Source organism: Trichosurus vulpecula, chromosome 4 (genome assembly GCF_011100635.1).
Source record: "Trichosurus vulpecula isolate mTriVul1 chromosome 4, mTriVul1.pri, whole genome shotgun sequence".
Lineage (NCBI taxonomy): Eukaryota > Metazoa > Chordata > Mammalia > Diprotodontia > Phalangeridae > Trichosurus > Trichosurus vulpecula.
Genome location: NC_050576.1, coordinates 263,759,261 through 263,777,434, shown reverse-complemented (window position 1 = coordinate 263,777,434; position 18,174 = coordinate 263,759,261). Strand labels below are relative to the sequence as shown.

Genomic DNA, 18,174 nt, shown 5'->3' with positions numbered 1-18,174 from the left:
ATAAAACAAAATATATAGAATGAAAAAAATAGAAGAGAATGTGAAACATCTCATCAGAAAAACAACGGCTCTGGAGAACAGATCAAGAAGAGAAAACAAGAACAATCAGACTACCTGAAAGCTACAATAAAAAAAGAATCTTGATACAAAAATATAAGAAATAATTAAAGAAAAATGTCCTGAATCATTAGAACAAGAAGCGAAAGTAGAAATAGAAAAAAATCCACCAATCATTACCCAAAAGAGATCCTACAAGGAAAACCTACAGGAATAGCATAGTTAAATTTGGAAACCCCCAGCTCAAGGAGAAAATATTATGAGCAACAAGAGAAAAATAATTCAAATATGATGGAGCCACAATTAGAATCATACAAGACCTACCCGTGGTGACACTAAAAGACCACAGGTCTTGGAAAAGTATATACTGAAGAGCAAAAGAACTGGGGTTACAGCCAAAAATATCATACCCCAGCAAAGTTAAGCATAATCCTGAATGGAAAAAAATGGATAGTGAATGAATTGCCAGACTTTCAATATTTTGTTGCGAAACTTCCTGAACTTAATAGAAAATCTGACATACAAGAGAAATATAAGGTCCATATCAAAGATTAATTACAAGGGACTCAATAAGGGCACACTGTTTACTTTTTATATGATGAAATATTAAATATCTGTGTAAGATTGTCATTAGTAATTGGGCAGTTCAAAAGAAAGATTGGGGTAGACCTGAGTATGATGTGATTTTAAAAAGTAAAACCATTTAGGAAAAGGTAAAAAGAGTAATTATCTCATACAAAGGAGGTGAGAGAGGAAAAAACTGACACACAGGACTTAGATGGTGGAGGAGGGCTAGTAGTTCAGGATCTCTACTCTCATGAGAAATGGGTTAAAGAGAGAACCATACTTATATACAAACATACACATACATGTGTGTATATGTGTTTGTATGTGCGGAGAGAGAGAAACAGAGAGACAGAGAGAGAGAGAGAGAGAGAGAGAGAGAGAGAGAGAGAGAGAGAGAGAGAGAGGATAAAGATAATCTCAAAGGGAAGGGATTGGTAGCTGGAAAAGGGCTGGGAAGTCCACCTTCAGAAAGAAGGGAAATTTGATCTGAGTCTTGAAGGAAGCTAAAAAGGGCAGGAAGCAGTACGGGAGGAGAGAATTCCAGGAATGGGAGACAGCCAATGCACAGGCACTGAAACAAAAGGTTGTTGTTTGAGGAACAGTAAGTCAGGGTGGCTGGATTGTGGCTTGTCACAGATTTTATTTTTAAGAGGTTCATCTAATGATATCTATGCCCTAGTGTGTGGCATTTGTCCCTACTTATGAAGAAAACCTCCACTGTCACTTTAAAAATCAGCCTGCCTATATGTTTAAAACAGAGGACATATAGTACTGAAAAAGTGTTAGGTTAAAGCGAGAATATAAACTGATTTTTTAACTATGACAAAAAAAAATCAAACCCAAGTAATAAGTCTTCTAAAGCCAATGACTCTCATTTTAAACATTAAAGTCTAAGGTAGTTGGAGCACAAAGATATCAAAGTAGCAGCAAAATTTCATTTCTATTTTCCTTGGTTTTCTAATGGAAAATGGAAAATGTATCATGTATAACAACCCCATCTCCAAATCTGACGCTAAAATGGCATAAGGGTCACCATGTAAATTTCTCTTAATTCTTGAATAACTATGTTGGAAATACTCTCAAGGATTTCAGCCCAAACAAAACTCCTTGCTAGGAGTATACACTTAGCAATAACTGGGTTCATCAAACTCCCTGAGGAAACTTTAAAATTGACCAAGTTCCTCAAAGCTCCTTCCTGGTTTAAATCTATGATCCTATAGTCCATTGTTTTTACAGTTGGCTTAGAGGCGAAACGCTCAAGAAACTTGAATCCAAAATAGAAAACTAAGTAAGAATGGACTAGGAATGGCTTTACAAATCTCTCCTAGTTCTCTATTCTTTCTCTAGTTGCTCTCTTTCAATACATAAAAGCATATTCAACAATCCTGCTTAAAGCTTGTGCGTTCTAAGATTTCCCCATCCCTTCCAACTGTCACCTCTTTCTCAATACAAATTACTTATGAAAATTGTAATACTGTGGGTAAAAATCCCACATTCCCAGCAATATTGGAGAGCATGACACTAATCTGAATAGATGAGCAAAAGGAGAGTAGAGGAACAAAAATAATAATAAAAAAACCCACTGAGGCAGAAATGGTTTCTATGTAAAGCACCACATTTCTAAAGCAAATGCTTCTAATCTCAAGCATTAAAGTCTAAAATAGCTGGAGCACAAAAGATATTGGAGCAGCAGCAAAATTTCATTCATCTTTCTTTGGTTTCCTAATTTAAATGAAAAAAAATGCATCACATACACCACTCTTGCATTCAAATCTGAACTTAAAATGATGCACAGTATCATTTTTGCCCAGTATATTCTAGTGCTAGACTAGTTAGAAATTTTGGTTAAAAATTTGGAGGTAAACAGAAGAAAATTGGCAAGTCTCAGGAAAATGTTACTTAGGGTATAAATTATAAACATTACCAGTGCTTGCCTGAAAATTAAATTATTAAAGCTTTTAAAATCCTGTCAATTTTAGAGGAATTTTTGGCATCCTCTTATTTTAAAACCTTATAAGTACAGGTGTGACATTTGTGACAACTGACCTCTTTCAGTAATTCATCTCAGGAGAATTACCTAAAATCCTTTTAGTGATGTTAAACTTTGACAAAGGATCAGAGGTCTGTTTTTCTTCTTAAAGCAATTTTGGCTACTCAGAGTTACAAATAGCCAAATTCAACAATTAAAAATGCACAACTTCATTCCCAAGAGAATCAAGTCTGTTTAAATATGGGGGGGGGCGGGAATTCCATTCCTTACATCTTGTGTTTCTATATACTGTGGAAACATCAGACTGCCAAGTTAGGTGGCAAAGTTAAGGCCTCCAGCATGCATGTCACAGCTTCATCTCTAACAAGGCTACTACTAACCGAAAGCTAAAATATCACTGGGCTTGTCAAGGTGAAAACATACCAGACTCAATTTCTCCCTCTTCCTCCAATCCAGTTATTCTCCAACACTTTCAGGATGAGGTGAATTAAAAGTCATATTATCAGCTAAAATTTAAAGCATTAATATTTAATAAAATGTCATGGTCCTCTTTGAAAATGAAGGACAAACACAACTTGTGAATAGTCTGAGCTGCCTGAAAGGGGACCCAGCCAATTGGGTAACTCAATTCAACCTCTCCTTCTCCTCTCTAAAAGGAGGTAATTTTGATGGCTGGTAGCTCCCCAGTTAACTTGGGGTTTACTGGCTAGATTCCTTCCTTGATTCCTTCCTTCCTTCCTTCCTTCCTTCCTTCCTTCCTTCCTTCCTTCCTTCCTTCCTTCCCTTCCTTCCTTCCTTCCTTCCTTCCTTCCTCTCTCCCTCCCTCCCTCCTTCCTTCTTTTCTGCCTTCCCTCTGAAACTCCTAGACTGAACCCCAATTGGTCCCTGCCCAAGCTCCAATTAATGGCCATGTTTTGGGCCCTCCTGGCTCAGAGTGAATATCAGTGGTAACTGTTTCTCTTTGGACCAGCAACCTCAGGGTATTCCTCTCCCAGTTTGATTTTTTTTCTCTTTTTTCTGATTAAAGGGGCCATCCCTTGACTCACCCCTTAAAAAACGCCTATTCACTGAATGGGCGCTACCTCACTCAAAGCTAGAACTTGAAAGGGCCTTAGTTTGAAAGGGCCAGGGTCTCTCATTGCACCCTGGGCCATTTCCAGTCATCCTGATGAATATCAGGCTACTGGACCCAGATGGCTCTGGAGGAGAAAGTAAGGCTGGTGATCTTGTACAGCCCTCCCTCACTGGCCCTTTACCTACTATGTGCCAGGTACTGTGCCAAGCACTTTAAAAATGCTGTATTAAGTCATTTGATCCTCACAACAACCCCAGGAGGTGGGAGCTATGATGATCCCTATTTTCCAGTTAAGTGAAATGAGGCAGATAGAGGTTAAGTGACTTGCCCAGGGTCATACAGCTAGTAAGTATCTGAGGACTGATTTTGAAACCAGTGCTTCCTAATTCTAGGCCCAGCACTCTAATTACTTTGCCACTGAGCTGCATTATTATCCCCCATTTTACAGACATTGAAACTGAGGCCCAAAGATTTAGGAAGTACCAGAAGCAGGCTTTGAACTGAGACCTTCCTGACTTCAAGTCCCACCTTCTATCTACCATACTAGAGATATCCAAATAGCGGCAAAACTATTGAATCTTTCTTTTAATTTACTTAAAAAATAGCTTCTAGAGTTGGCATTTAAAGTGGGCAATACATTCAGACCATAAAATACATATTTTTAAAAAGTCACTTAATTCAGCTCATTCCCAGTCTGGTCATCACTCAGATTTGTCATGTACAAAATAAAATATTTGAACTCAGATTCTAAAGATCCTTTCTAGTTCCAAGTGTATGACATTGTAGGTGCTTAATAAATGCTTATTGACTATAATCCCAATATCACGACTCTAGTAATCTTAAACTACAAAGATCTCTGTGTCATTTCCCATATTCAGAAACTTTTAATTATATCCCATTACTAAGTAAAGTATGTGATATTCAAGGCCAATCATCCCTTGTACCTAACAAGTGCCTGTTACTTAGAGAAAACTGATATGTAGAAAACTGGTGTGTGTGTGTGTGTGTGTGTGCGTATGTCTGTAACTGTACTAAGGGACATCAGAAATCATCTGGTTCAGTCTGGGCTAAAAGAGAGAATCCCTTTAAAACATCTACAACAATCAGTATCCTAGCTTCCACATGAAGACTTCCAGTGACTGGCAGCCTACCAGCTCCTGAGTGAATGCATTTCACTTTTAAACTGTTTCAGATTTTAGGAAGTTTTCATTTTATACTAAGCTAGAATGTGCCTCTGTACAACTTCCCTTCGTTGTTCATAGTTATGTCCCATTTTTTTCATTGGTAACAACACGATGCTGAAAAATCTATCCTAACTGGAGCTGGGCCTTAAAATATAGATGTGGACAGATGGAAGTCTGGAAGAGTTTGTGGGTAGGGCATTCCAAGCATGGGGATAGTGAGCAAAAGTATTGCACAGGCATGGTATAAAGAATGAGAAATGTCTGTGGGGGATGGTGAAGGCAGCTTGAAAAGAGATAACAGAGAACCTTTAAAAGGACAAGGAATTTGGACCTAATTCAATCACAGAGGCGGCCGATGGAAATAATGTGACCAGATCGATCATATATTAGGAAGATTAATAAGACAGCTGTGTGTAGGATGGATCAGAGAGCTGAAAACCTGTCATTGTTACTACAATAATACAGGTAAGGGGTGCTATAAAAGAGAACAGAAGAAAGGTACTTCTGACATAGGATCAATGAACTGCTTTCTAATTAGATTAATGGGAAAGAGGGAAGACAAAGATGCCTGTAGTAAGAATGGGAGAATACTGGTGATATACAGGAACAGAGAATTAAAGAGAAGAAAGAAGCTTGGGAGAATGATGAATAAATATTCAATGAATGAAGAAAAAATTTTAAAACTCTAATAAAAATGGCAGGGGAGAGTAAAATCAGTGAAAGTGGATTAAACAATTTTCTAAGAATTTGAAAATATATAATATGGTAACAATTTTAAGAGCATATATCATATTGAATTTCTTGGGTTCAAGTTTACTTTTCACTCTTTGCCTGACTTTGGTGACTAGTTTTCCCCCAAACAAATTCATGCTGGGGCAGGGAGGGGGGAAGAAGAGGGATGGGAGTAGAGGAAGAATCACCTTTACAACCAAAACCATCACTGGTCTGATCTGGTTGATTTTAGCTGAGCTCCCCTCCAGCGAGTGATACAAACAAAGTGTGTCACACTGAGTGAAAAAGATCTTGCTTTCTATATTCTCAGTATTCACCTTCATGCCCATCATGGGTAGAGGCTATGGGCTAAATAGATTTGATTATCTGCTTTATCTTGAAAAATAAAATATATGAGCAATATTTAGGAATAATAAAAATGGTTAATTCTTACATTTGAATTCTGGTATTGTAATAACTATTTAAGTGGGCTTGCACCATGTGCACTTGGCAAATGTGGGGAGTGTGTGTGTGCGTGAGTGTGTGTTCAAAATGAATACACTATAGTGCAATCTTCCATACGTGAATTAATTGTGACTGGATAAATTAGGTGTTCTCCAATCTATTTCAACTCGAAAAATCCATGACCTTTTTGATCATATAAAGCAATTAGTTGTTTCCCAATTCACTTGGCATTTATATTATCTTGAATTATTTATAATTTTGTGTACACCTCTGGCCTCTCCAACTAGATTTTGAGGTAGTTCCGTGAGGACAGGGATCATGTCTTATACTTTATACAGGCAAATCTTGCCCAACCACAACACCAATTGGTTCTGTGGTAACTTTGTTAGGTAGCAACAATATTGGAAGTAAACAAGAAACTTGTTACAGGAAGGTTTCAAGACTAGATTAAAAAGTGTTAATAATATTGTCAACTCATGGTTCGATGCATCTTAGTTGAGGGATATAAGGAGTCTGTTAATGTCTGTCCTTCGTTCTGGAAGAGGACCATGACATGAGGAAGGTGATGTCATGACCTGTAAGTGAACTGGATTTAAGTGAGGCAGGGCTCTGTGAAGTCACCAGCCTCACTCTCTCTTTCAGAGCCATCTGGGTCCAATGGCAAGATATAGATCAGGATGACTGGAGATGGCCCTGTATATATAATACAGGGATACCTTGGTCTTTTTAAGCTAAGATCTTTCCCAGGTCTCAGTATGACTAGGGTAACACCCATTCAGTGATTAAGGCTAGGTAAGAAATGAGGCAAAGAATGAAATGGCCTCTTTTACTTAGTCAAAAAAAAATCAATATTGGAGGGAAAGACTCTCAGGGTCTCTGGCCAAAACAGAAACAATTGCTATTTACACTCACTCAGAGTCAACAGAGTCCAATTAATGACCAAGTGAGGATTGGGTTGGTACCTATTGCTGGCCAACCAATGACAGCCAGAGAGATTCAGATTTAAGGCATGGTCCTTAAAAAAAAAATCAAAAGCACAAATCCCAAGATACCTTGCTAGGCTTCAGCAATCAAAGTTTATATCCCTTTGGGCAGAGCACCCACAGGTAAGGGTATGATACCCTATGTGGACAGAGAGAGAGGAGGGAGGGAGAGATGTTTGGAAGAATGGAGGGAAGGAAGGAGGGAAGAAGGATCTGTGTGGCCCAACTGGGTCCCCAGTGGGGCAGCTATTACTACTCACAGAATTTTGATTGTTATTTGTCCTTCATTCTCAGTAGTTAACAACTGGATTCAGACTCCTGTTTTGGTAATATCCCTTTTGCATCTGTGTGGATTATTGATTGGTGAAGCAAGAGATTTAAGGCCCCTCTTCTATAGCAATTTTATCATAAATTTTTAGAGTTGGAAGAAATCTTAGAGATCATCTAATGCAAAGAGTAACAATCAATTCACTTATACAAAATTGCACTACAAAGTATTCATTTTGCATATGCATAGACTGCATTAACTACATGGGGCAGAAGATCAGCACACAAGAACTATTTATTTGTGTCCTGCTCATTCTTAAACATTTCATATTTTTTATACCTCACCAAATAAGGTAGATAGCAGAACATACAGAACATACAGAAAATACAATCAATCATTAGTGATAACTTAAATGGAACAGTCCTTAGCCCCAAAATAATAACAGATATCAGGGGCTAGAATGTATTTGGTCTTGCCATCACACTAATATAATGAAATGTTGTCCATAACTAATGACTAGGTTCTTTGTGTGTGCATGCTTAATCTGCTGTCCCTGTCAGTAAGAAAAAAAAAGTCTATTTTCCTTAGTTAAAATTATAGATGTTTCAACAGAAAATTACTGCTTTCAGAATTCTTTCACTCTCTATCTCCCATTTAACCTTTAAAAAGACAGATGCCTCAGTGGCAATGTGAATAATCCTAGACAAAAATCTAGTTTTATAGGTGAGAAGTTACCAGAGAGGAAGCAAATTGAACTTCTTTTTACCTGTACGGTTGGGTTTTTTAAAATTGTTTTTGTTGTTCCGTCTTTTTTTTTAATTCTATGATTTCATCAGTCAGCTTAAGAAATTCCCAGTGAGAAATCTTCCTCTACTGGTGCTAATTGGAAATTTTTCTGCAAGTCATGGTCTTACCATGTTAATAGGATCACAGTTCCAGAACTGGAAGAGACCTCAGTGGTCATTTGGTCCAATCCACTCATTTGCACAATAAGTCAAGGCCCAGAAGGTTAAGTGATCTGCTCAAAGTGACAAAGCTTAGCTGGGATTTGAATTTGGGTCTCTCCATGGCCTAATTCTGTTTGTCTTAAGTTGCATAGGGCACTTAGAAATTAAAGTGACTGGGCTAGGATCACATAGCCAGTAAATGTCAGCAACTGGATTCAAACCTGTCTTCCTGACTCCAAGGCCAACTCTCTATCCACCATGCCACACTGGCTCTTACCTGTGTAGTACTGCAGATCGATAATACTGCTTATCACCACTACTGCAGAGATACCCAAAACCCATATACTATAAATTTTCATTACTAGACATCCAGAAACATTAAACAGCATGTTTAATTAAAAGAAAGGCTAAATGATTCTGTGTTAAGAGTTACCTAAACTCTTAGCGTTAGTCTATTTGTCTTCAAGAGAGATTAATAACTTTTTTAATCTTTATCTTTTTAGAATTTATGCATTAAAAATATGATTCATTCTTTCCACTTGATCTGGCCTTCTCCTGAGGCCATAAACCTTCCATTATCACTAGACCTAAATCTCTGTTACCCTTAAACTAGCCTAGCCCTGCATTGTCTGTTACCTCCCCATTGCTTCTGACTGCTTCTCACCCTTGATCCCAGCAAAATCCCATTCTCTTGGTTGCTCACTCCAGTCCCATCAAGATCCTCCTTAGACTCCTCCTCAAGACCCTCCCTAGACCCCTCCTCTAATCACCCCAAACTACTTGGCCATTCCTAGATCCCTCCCACAATCTTTCTGTATATAAGAACCATCTTGCCTCCATGAAGGCACTCAGATTCAAGGTAGATAGTTTATATTCAATCTGCCCCACTGGCATTAGCATCACCAATACTCAGACTCCCTAAGTATCTAACCATTTTGACAAATCTTTAATAAACTTTGTTTTTCTTTGGCTAAAAAAAGTATGATTCATTAATCTAACAATTTCAGCTAAACAGCAGTTTATAAAATGCCCAGACAGAAATAAACATTGGCTAACACAGATGAGAAACCAGAAACAATGCCATCATGGCACCTCCCAAAACAAGAAACACCTTATTATTCTAAAGGATGTAGCTTTGGAAAATTTCAACACTTTCCTACCTTTAAAAGTAATTTTTACAACTTCTAAGGAAAAGTAAAATTAAAACCATCTTAATGGTGTCTGACATCTTCCAAGTAGTCATAGAAATACCAGTGTTTTTTTCCCCTTTTGTAACCACTGCTTTATATTATATGATCTCATAAATTAGGCAGTATGTGGCCCAAACTGAACTACTATAGAAATTTATTTGGGTTTCTAAGATTATCTTTCCCTCCATTGCTCAGCCAGAAATGTTGTTTCAGACTAATTCTGGGAGCCCATAAAGACTGCAAATTTAGAAGATTCTTGACTATTTTCACATAAATACTGTAATATACCCAAAATTCTATGATTTAGTCATAGTAAGTATTTCTACTACTAACATAAAATAAAATTCAGTCATCATGAGTTGGCATGGCCAAAAATTCTACCACCTGGTGACCAGTCTTCTGATGATGAGTCCCTTCAAATTTAGTCAAGTTGGTACATTGCCAAGTCTATAAAACCAAAAATACAGATGTTCCTTACTTTAGTATCTTCTTTTAAAAGATGTATTTAGAGCTAGATCATTTTTCTGATTAAATCTTAGATGTATCTTATCTCTATTTCTTATAGCTTTTCAGTTCACAAGTTTCTAATTTTCAGTTTAAAATTTCTTTGCCCCAGGCATCACTGTCAAGCAACTAATGAGCTGTCACAAACACTTACACAGATTCACAGATTCTTAAGAGCTAGAAGGGTCCTTAGAGATCTGTCTAATCTAAATGTTTATTTTACAGATAAAGAATCTGAGACCCAGAGAGGATAAGTAACCTCCCCAAGCTTGCACAGCTAACTAATTAGTGACAAAGTTAGACCTTGAACCTAGGTCTCCTGATTCCTCATCCAGAGATCTTCTGACTATTCCTGGTTGTCCCATTTGTGTCTGTGTATAATATATGCATTTATATGACACATACATAGATGTGTGTATCTATGTCCATGTATCACTCAACAAGCATTTCTAAGGGCTTATCATGTGCCAGGCACTGTGCTAAGCCCTGGGTACACAAAGAAAGGCAAAATTTATAAGTAATAATACTTATTATATAAAGGAATCTATCAGAGATGGTTTTGTAAATAAAACTTTTTTTTGTAAATTACTTCCAGTTTTTCTATTACATAAATTCCAATTATTTATCTTGGTTTCTTTAAATAAAACACACCAGTATTTGAACAAAAGGTATTATTTTTCAAGACTCTATTTAAATTGACTGTCTATATTTTGGCTAAATTTAAATCTTAATACATATTCTATGTTTCTATTTTTTTGGAAAGAGTTTCTTTGTAAAGCTCTAAAACAAATGTCCATAAGAAAACATACACTGTAATAACTATACCAATGTAATAACACTGTTTTTAATTGCTGGATAGCTTTGGTGTGGGAAAATCCCACATTTTGTGTCTCACTATAGAATATACCCTCCTCAGAAAAATCCCCTTAATACATCAAGTTTATGTAGGCATTGGGAAACAGTTGTTTTACTAACAGGAGGAATTAAAGATATCATTTATTGCCTCTCTTAGGTATATCATCATTTTGAAAAACTGCCTACCATACATACATATCAGTCTGAAAGAATATCGAGCCAACATAGGGAGAATCTTACATACGGTCTTCAAAATGAATCAAACCAGGTTATCAGTAAGGAGAGTGGCTGCATGACAATTCTATGTAATACTTTGTAATGTGAAAGTCTCATATACCTTGATTCTGTGTCCCACTGAATCTGTGCCTTCTCTACCAATTAGCCATGTATGGTCACCAAAACCTACTTCTTGAGCAGATCTTTCATACTATGAGCTCTCTGGTGCTAGCTACATCATGTGATTTCAGAATTTCTCTAAGTCAGAAAATGTCAACTATTCTTCTATCTGTATGAGAATGGGCCAATCACATAACCTCCCAATACCGTGAGAAGCAATCTACACCTCTAAGTTATAGCTGTTTTGAAGTGAGGGAGGAAGTTTCAACATCAAATGTCCATTGACATCAAATGATAAAATCAGAGCCAGACCAAAATAAAATGCACACATCAAACATGCTGTTGCACATTGCTTGGCTGCAATACATATGCAACCTAGAAGATAACAAAGATTTGACAAGGCCTAAGGTCAACTTAAAATCCAAACCTCAGTTTACCAAACTTAGAGGCTCCATTTTGCTGTGTGGATCTGGACCCTGAGGAAATCACAGAACTTTGGACATACAAGTAGATATAGGAATATAGCCCAGAACCTTCTAATATCCAGTGTTTCTGGCCTCCCAGGATTAGACTGAAACATTTCCCACACAGAAATAGCAAAATTCACTTAAATCACTCATGTAAATTACTATTTTAGTTCAGTCTTGATAATATTATGCTATTCATGTTCTCATCTAATACAAAGGAGTGGTTTCAAGAGGAAAGAAAATCTCTGACATTTCTATGGTGAGTCGGTAAGATATATTTAGTGTAGGCCACAACAAGTATTTGACAAAGTTTGAAGACACTCTTAAAACACAAACTAGCTGTCTCCAAACTTACAAGGTTTATGCAATGGTGGAACAATGGCCCTCTCTTTCTTCTTTGTAAAAAAAATCATTTCAGGCTGGATACATAATACAATATTTTACAACAACAGCACATGGATGTTATACATTTGGAGGGATCTGCATCAACCAATCATTAATCAATCACTAAAACTTTGTGTGCACCTACTACATGCTGTTCTCAGTGCTAGGGATAGAAATACAAATAATTGAACAATCTCTATTCTGATTGGGAACTTGCAATCTAACAGGCAGTTGTGTGTGTGTGGAGTGGGTGTGTGAATGTGCATGTGTGTGTATGTGTATACACAAACACATGCACTCTAATAACAAATAGCATTTCACTCTAATAACAAATAGCATTTATGTAGTATTTTTAAGGTTTTCTAAGTGTTGTACATGTATCTCATTTGATCTTTACAATAACCCTGTGAGGTAGATGCTAGTATGATTCTTCTTTTACACATTAGGAAACTGAGGCTGAAGGGAGTTTAAAAGACTTGTCCAGGTACATAGAACTTGTAAGTGACCCAGGGAGATTTGAACTGAAGTCTTCCTGACTCCAAATCCTATACAAACACACACGTACACACACACACACATACACACACACACACACACACACACGTACACACACATACACACAGAATAAATATGAGATGAGGAAGAAGAATGCCAGTAGTTGGGGAAGAATCAAGAAAGGCTCCCTGTAAAAGATGGCGCTTAAGCTGCAGCATGAAAGAAGAGAAGTAGTGTAGAAGGCAGAGATGAGGAGGGAGGACATTCCATGCATAGCAGACAGCTAATGAAAAGTCTCAAAGACAGGCCATGGAACGTCAAGTGTGAGGAAAAGAGAGAAGGCTATTCTAATTGGATCACGGAGAACTGGAGGCTGAATAAATAGACCCTACTGAATCTCTGATTTCAATATTTCTGACATGGAAACTCCCTCCAACAATTCAGATCAGTAACTTCTCTGTCAACTTACTGTCTTAAGAGAGCTGCCTACAGTTAAACCATATATTCAAGGCCACAATGAAAATATGTATCAGGGGCTGGACCTGAACCCTGTCCAGCGTAGCTCCAAAGTCAGCCCATCATCTACTCTAGAGACCTTGCTACCTCTCAATGTGCATCTACATATAAATATATTCACAAATCTACAACATAAATAGAGCACACGTATTCAAAGCCTCCATCACATAAAAGCTGGGCCATACAGCTTCCTTTGTGAATTGGTTATATGGAGCTCAGAGAGAATCTCTCCTAACAAAGAATACTATAAAGTGTTTCCCAGGCTCACTCACAGTCCTACTGAAATACCATAAAATCATAATGAAAAGTATGCATAAAATAAGACAGTGTTTGAAGTAGTAGTGATTCAATGTTTTAAAAATCAATTAAACGAGAAATATCTATTTACATTTCCTGAATTTCTATTTAAAATTATTAGAAAAGATTGATTTACTCAGTTCAAGATAGGAAAGGAAATGTAAACTTGTGGAAGCTCTGAAAGAGATTATCGGTGACTTTAGTGTCTTTAAAGATTGATGACACCAGTTCTTTATTATATCCAATTTCACTTCAAAATGTAAGGCATTCCAAAATGGATAATTTTGATTATGTTAAATTGAAATGTTTTTCTACAAAAAAAACCCAATGCAACAAAAATTAGGAGGGAAGCAGAAAATTGGGAGAAAATCTTTACAACTAGTATCTCTGATAAAGGCCTCGTTTCTAAAATATACAGGGAACTGAGCCAAATATATAGGAATACAAGCCACTCCCCAATTGAGAAATGGTCAAAGGATATGAACAGGTAGTTTTCAGAGGAAGAAATTAAAGATATCTATAGGCATATGAAAAAATGCTCTAAATCACTACTGATTAGAGAAATGCAAATCAAAACAACTCTTAGATACCACATCTCTCCTGTCAGATTGGCCAAAATAACAAAACAGGAAAATGATAAATGCTGGAGAGGATGTGGGAAAATTGGAACATTGTTACATTGCTGGTGGAGTTGTGAGATGATCCAGCCATTTTGGAGAGTAATTTGGAACTACGCCCAAAGGGCTATAAAAATGTTCATACCCTTTGACCCAGCAATACCACTTCTAGGGTTGTATCCCAAAGAAATCACACAAGCAGGAAAAGGACCCATATGCACAAAAATATTTATAGCGGCTCTTTTTGTGGTAGCTAAGAATTGGAAATCAAAGGGATGCCCATCAATTGGGGAATGGCTGAACAAGCTGTGGTATATGAAGGTAATGGAATACTATTGTGCTATAAGAAATGGGGATGATATGGACTTCATAATAACCTGGAAAAACCTACATGACATAATGCTGAGTGAGCGGAGCAGAGCCAGGAGAACATTATACACAACCACAGATATATGAATTCTGTGAAGACCAACCCTGACAGACTTCACTCTTCTCAGCAACACAAGGTACAAAGACAACTCCAAAGGACTCATGATGGAGAATGCTATCTACATCCAGAGAAAGAACTGTGAAGTATGAATGCAGATTCAGGCACACTTCATGATAGCCTTTCCGCCCCCCCCCCATTTTTTTTTCCTTGTCTCTCTTTTATTTTTGTTTTTGGGTAGGTTTTTTTTTTTTGGTCCTGTTTCTTCTCTCGCATGACTCATTTCATTGATCACAGTTCTTCTCCATAACTTGACTAGTGTGTAAATTAATTCAATGTGAAGTTATACATGGAAGCTATATAGGATTCCATGCCGTCTAAGCGAGGGAGGGGAAGAGGGAGGGAAGAAAATCTGGAACTCAAAATTATGTAGAACCGAATGTTGTAAACTAAAAATAAAAATTAAAAAAAAATCCACATGACATAAAAAAAATGTAAGGCATTCCTTTTCTCTAATCATACACTGAGCACTGTTACTGTGGAAAGCAGTCGGAGTTAGGGGTTCATAAGTGGAAGGAGTGGCGGGGAGGATGCTGTTTCTGAAGTCACAGGTTAAGAACTGAATGAGAGGAAGAGAGTAGAGTATATATGCATACATATTCATATGTGTTTATTTGCATATATGTACATATGAATAGGTTCTCAGTATGAATATACACATTTATGCATGTATTCATATGTCCTCTTTAATATCCTCTCTCTCAATATATATACATACATATACACACATATATTCATGCATACTCTTAAATACTCTTTTTATACATACTTTCATGTATATGTAATGCATGTCAGTCAGGCTGCTTGGGACAGAATTATCTGAGAACTAAGCAATGATAGAGGAAAAGGAGGTTTGCAAAATCCCAAGAAAGAAGACGGAGGTTGAGAATAGTTCCTTCCACTGGCCCCCAGAAAGTCCTATTAGAGTATAGAGTATAACAGCATTTTTGCCTTACAGATGACAGTAAAGACAAGAGAGGGTCAAGAGAGTGAAATTAGGTGATGGTAGCTTGGAGAGTACCATTTCTCTCCTCCCGTATGTGCATAGATATGCTTCCCACTGCTCCAGCTTCTATTTTCAATTTTCTTTTAATAAGATCTCATTCTTTCCAGTTGTGAATGGTATAGATTATCAGTTAAGACTAATAGCACATATATTCAACAATAGCAGAGAAGCCTCCAGAGATCTTTGCTACATCTCTGAAGCAAAATGAGAAAAGACATTTGAAATAGCATCAATTCATACCATGTCTCATAGGGAGGCTCCTGTCACACTTTATCTCCATGATGGGCCACAGTTTTTAGACTGAGTAAATGTTTTATTTTCAATTGCTAATATAACAATTCAAAACAAATACTACCAGAATGTAAACTATCAACAAGCTTGCCACATCTTCACATTTTCTGAGTGCGTTACAAATTAAGAAGGGTGAAAATAATAGAGATTTTCCTACCATTGAGTAAAGAATACAACCAAATCTTCTTGGTCAGCATAACTTCCCATGGCTTCTTTTAGTAATCTCACTTTCTGACCTCCACCAATACTGTTTGCCTTGTCTCCACCTCTCCATTCTTCCCCTTTACCAAGGACCTGTAAACAAAATCAACACTACTGCTGAACTACAACCAAAAATGAAAAACATATGTAAAAGAAACTCAAATTATATATAATCAATCATTCTAGTAAAAAGAAAAAAGAACTTTCTATTCCTTGACATAAATCTTTGAAGGTTTTGCTACAAGAAGACATTTTCATTTAAATATTAGTACATTAATGAAATGCTGTAATATAATCATGTAACAATTAGAAAAAAAGAATAATGAAGGTAAAATGAGGGACACAGAGATGTCTGGGAATGCATTCAGGATTTCTAAATGGGGTGCAGAAAACAGAACGCAAAGCCTGGAGCAGATAGACTATGACAATCTAAGAAGAAAAGTAAATGTGTATGAATAGAAAAAATGAAAAATCTTGCTAAGAATGCAGAAGAAATGATGAAAAAAAATTATCGGGATCTTTTGGCCATTTCAATGTGTATTTGCCAAGCTAAATTTAGTTGATCATGTTGCCGTTCAATGTTAATTATAAAGTATAACATTTAATTTTTTTAAAGACTGCTCCCAAAAACATTTGGGAAAAAAAGAACTTTTAAAAGTAAAAAGAAATAAAGGTTATTTTCTTCCATAGATAGACATTGGTATAAATTAAGTGTAAAAAAGAAAATGTAAAAAAAAAATTGACCATACTTTCTTCAATTAGATATAGAATCTGGATAAAAGCAAAGCAACTTTTAGGCCTTAAGCTATTTTCCTGCTGACCTAAAATGGATCATTCAGGTTACAATTGAGGCCATCAAACAAAATTCCACCCTTCTGTCCTTATAAATCTTAACCACAGCCTCCTCTAACTTTCAAAAGCTTAATGAAATTTTATTGTCTCAAGGGAATTGCTAGGCTAAAAGGAATCAATGTTTCCTGCTGGCTCGGTTTGTCCCCAGCTTCATCAACTGACCAGTTCTCTACTCTAGAAGGGAAAGTCCAGCTGCTGCAAAGGGGAGGAATAAGCCCCTAAACAGTCTGACCTATAGGAAAAAGAAAAAAAAAATCTCCAAATTCAACCTAAACTGGCTAATACTTTTTAAGTGGAAATGAGGGCAGAAAACCTGTTATTTGTTAACGTATCTTCCCAAGCACCATATTTTATACATTGGATGATTGATAAATAGTTGATGAGTGAACCAGTGGACAGATCCTAGTAAATAATGGGAAAATAAACAAAAAGCACCATAAGAAGAACAATAATAGGAACAAAGGTCCTCATAGGACAAAGACTCAGCCTCTACCTTCCCTGTATGTCTGGCCATCCTCTAACTAGCAGTTAACCTACAGGATTCCTTTTCTTCACCTTCACTCCAATAATGTTTCCAGTATATGCTGCTGAATAAATCCTTAATTTATAGCCTAGGGTGAATATTAGCACCACTGCCAAGTCTGGTGGGATCCTTGGGCCACAAATTCCCTTTCTTTGACTTATTCCTTTGTAATTACCTACTCCTCCCAACCAGTAACTCCCTTTAATTCTGGGAAGCAACGTAATACAATGGAAAAAAGTGCCACGTTTGGAGTCAGAGGACCTGAGCTTGATTCCCAGATCAGTCATTTATGAACTATATGAACTGGAGCAAGTCCCTCAACTTCTCTGGGCTTCTGGTAGTGCAGTGGATAGAGCTCCAGGCCTGGAGTCAGGAAGTTCAAATCTAGGCTTAGATACTTGCTAGCTGTGTGACCCTGGGCAAGTCACTTAACTCTCTTTGCCTCAGTTTCCTCATCTGTAAAATGAACTGAAGAAGGAAATGGCAAACTACTGATATATCTTTGCCAAGAAAACCTCAAATGGGTTCATGAGAAGTTGGACACAACTGTACAAAAGCAAAAACAAAGGCATTGACTTTGGCCGTTTTCATCTCTAACCTATGCTTCTGAGTTAATGGAATAAGTAGAATTAGAATGTAGGTTTTCTGAAACCTAGGATGGTGCTCTTTCTCCATATCACTAGCATCCATTATTCAACTAGCTGTATGAGATTGTTTGGAATGCAGAAAGCATCTCCCCAAAGAACCAGTTATAAAATGGTTAGCAGGCTGGCCTACAAATGTCTGTCTACTTAGCTCACAGTGCAGCTAAAATACTGTATAACCCAAGGGAAAATGTTGTTCCAATCTAATATAACATTGGGAAACACACAAAGCAGACAAACTATTTTTTAAAAAGAAAGAAAG

General features: G+C 37.0%; 1 protein-coding gene across 1 annotated transcript in view; it reads right to left on the bottom strand.

The window, feature by feature from the left end:
• PLOD2 (procollagen-lysine,2-oxoglutarate 5-dioxygenase 2) overlaps window positions 1-18,174 on the bottom strand; it is a 107,426-nt gene that overhangs the window by 50,011 nt on the left and 39,241 nt on the right. Inside the window, 1 exon segment of the mRNA XM_036755999.1 lies at window positions 15,850-15,986. Coding sequence (XP_036611894.1) covers window positions 15,850-15,986 — 137 coding nt within the window.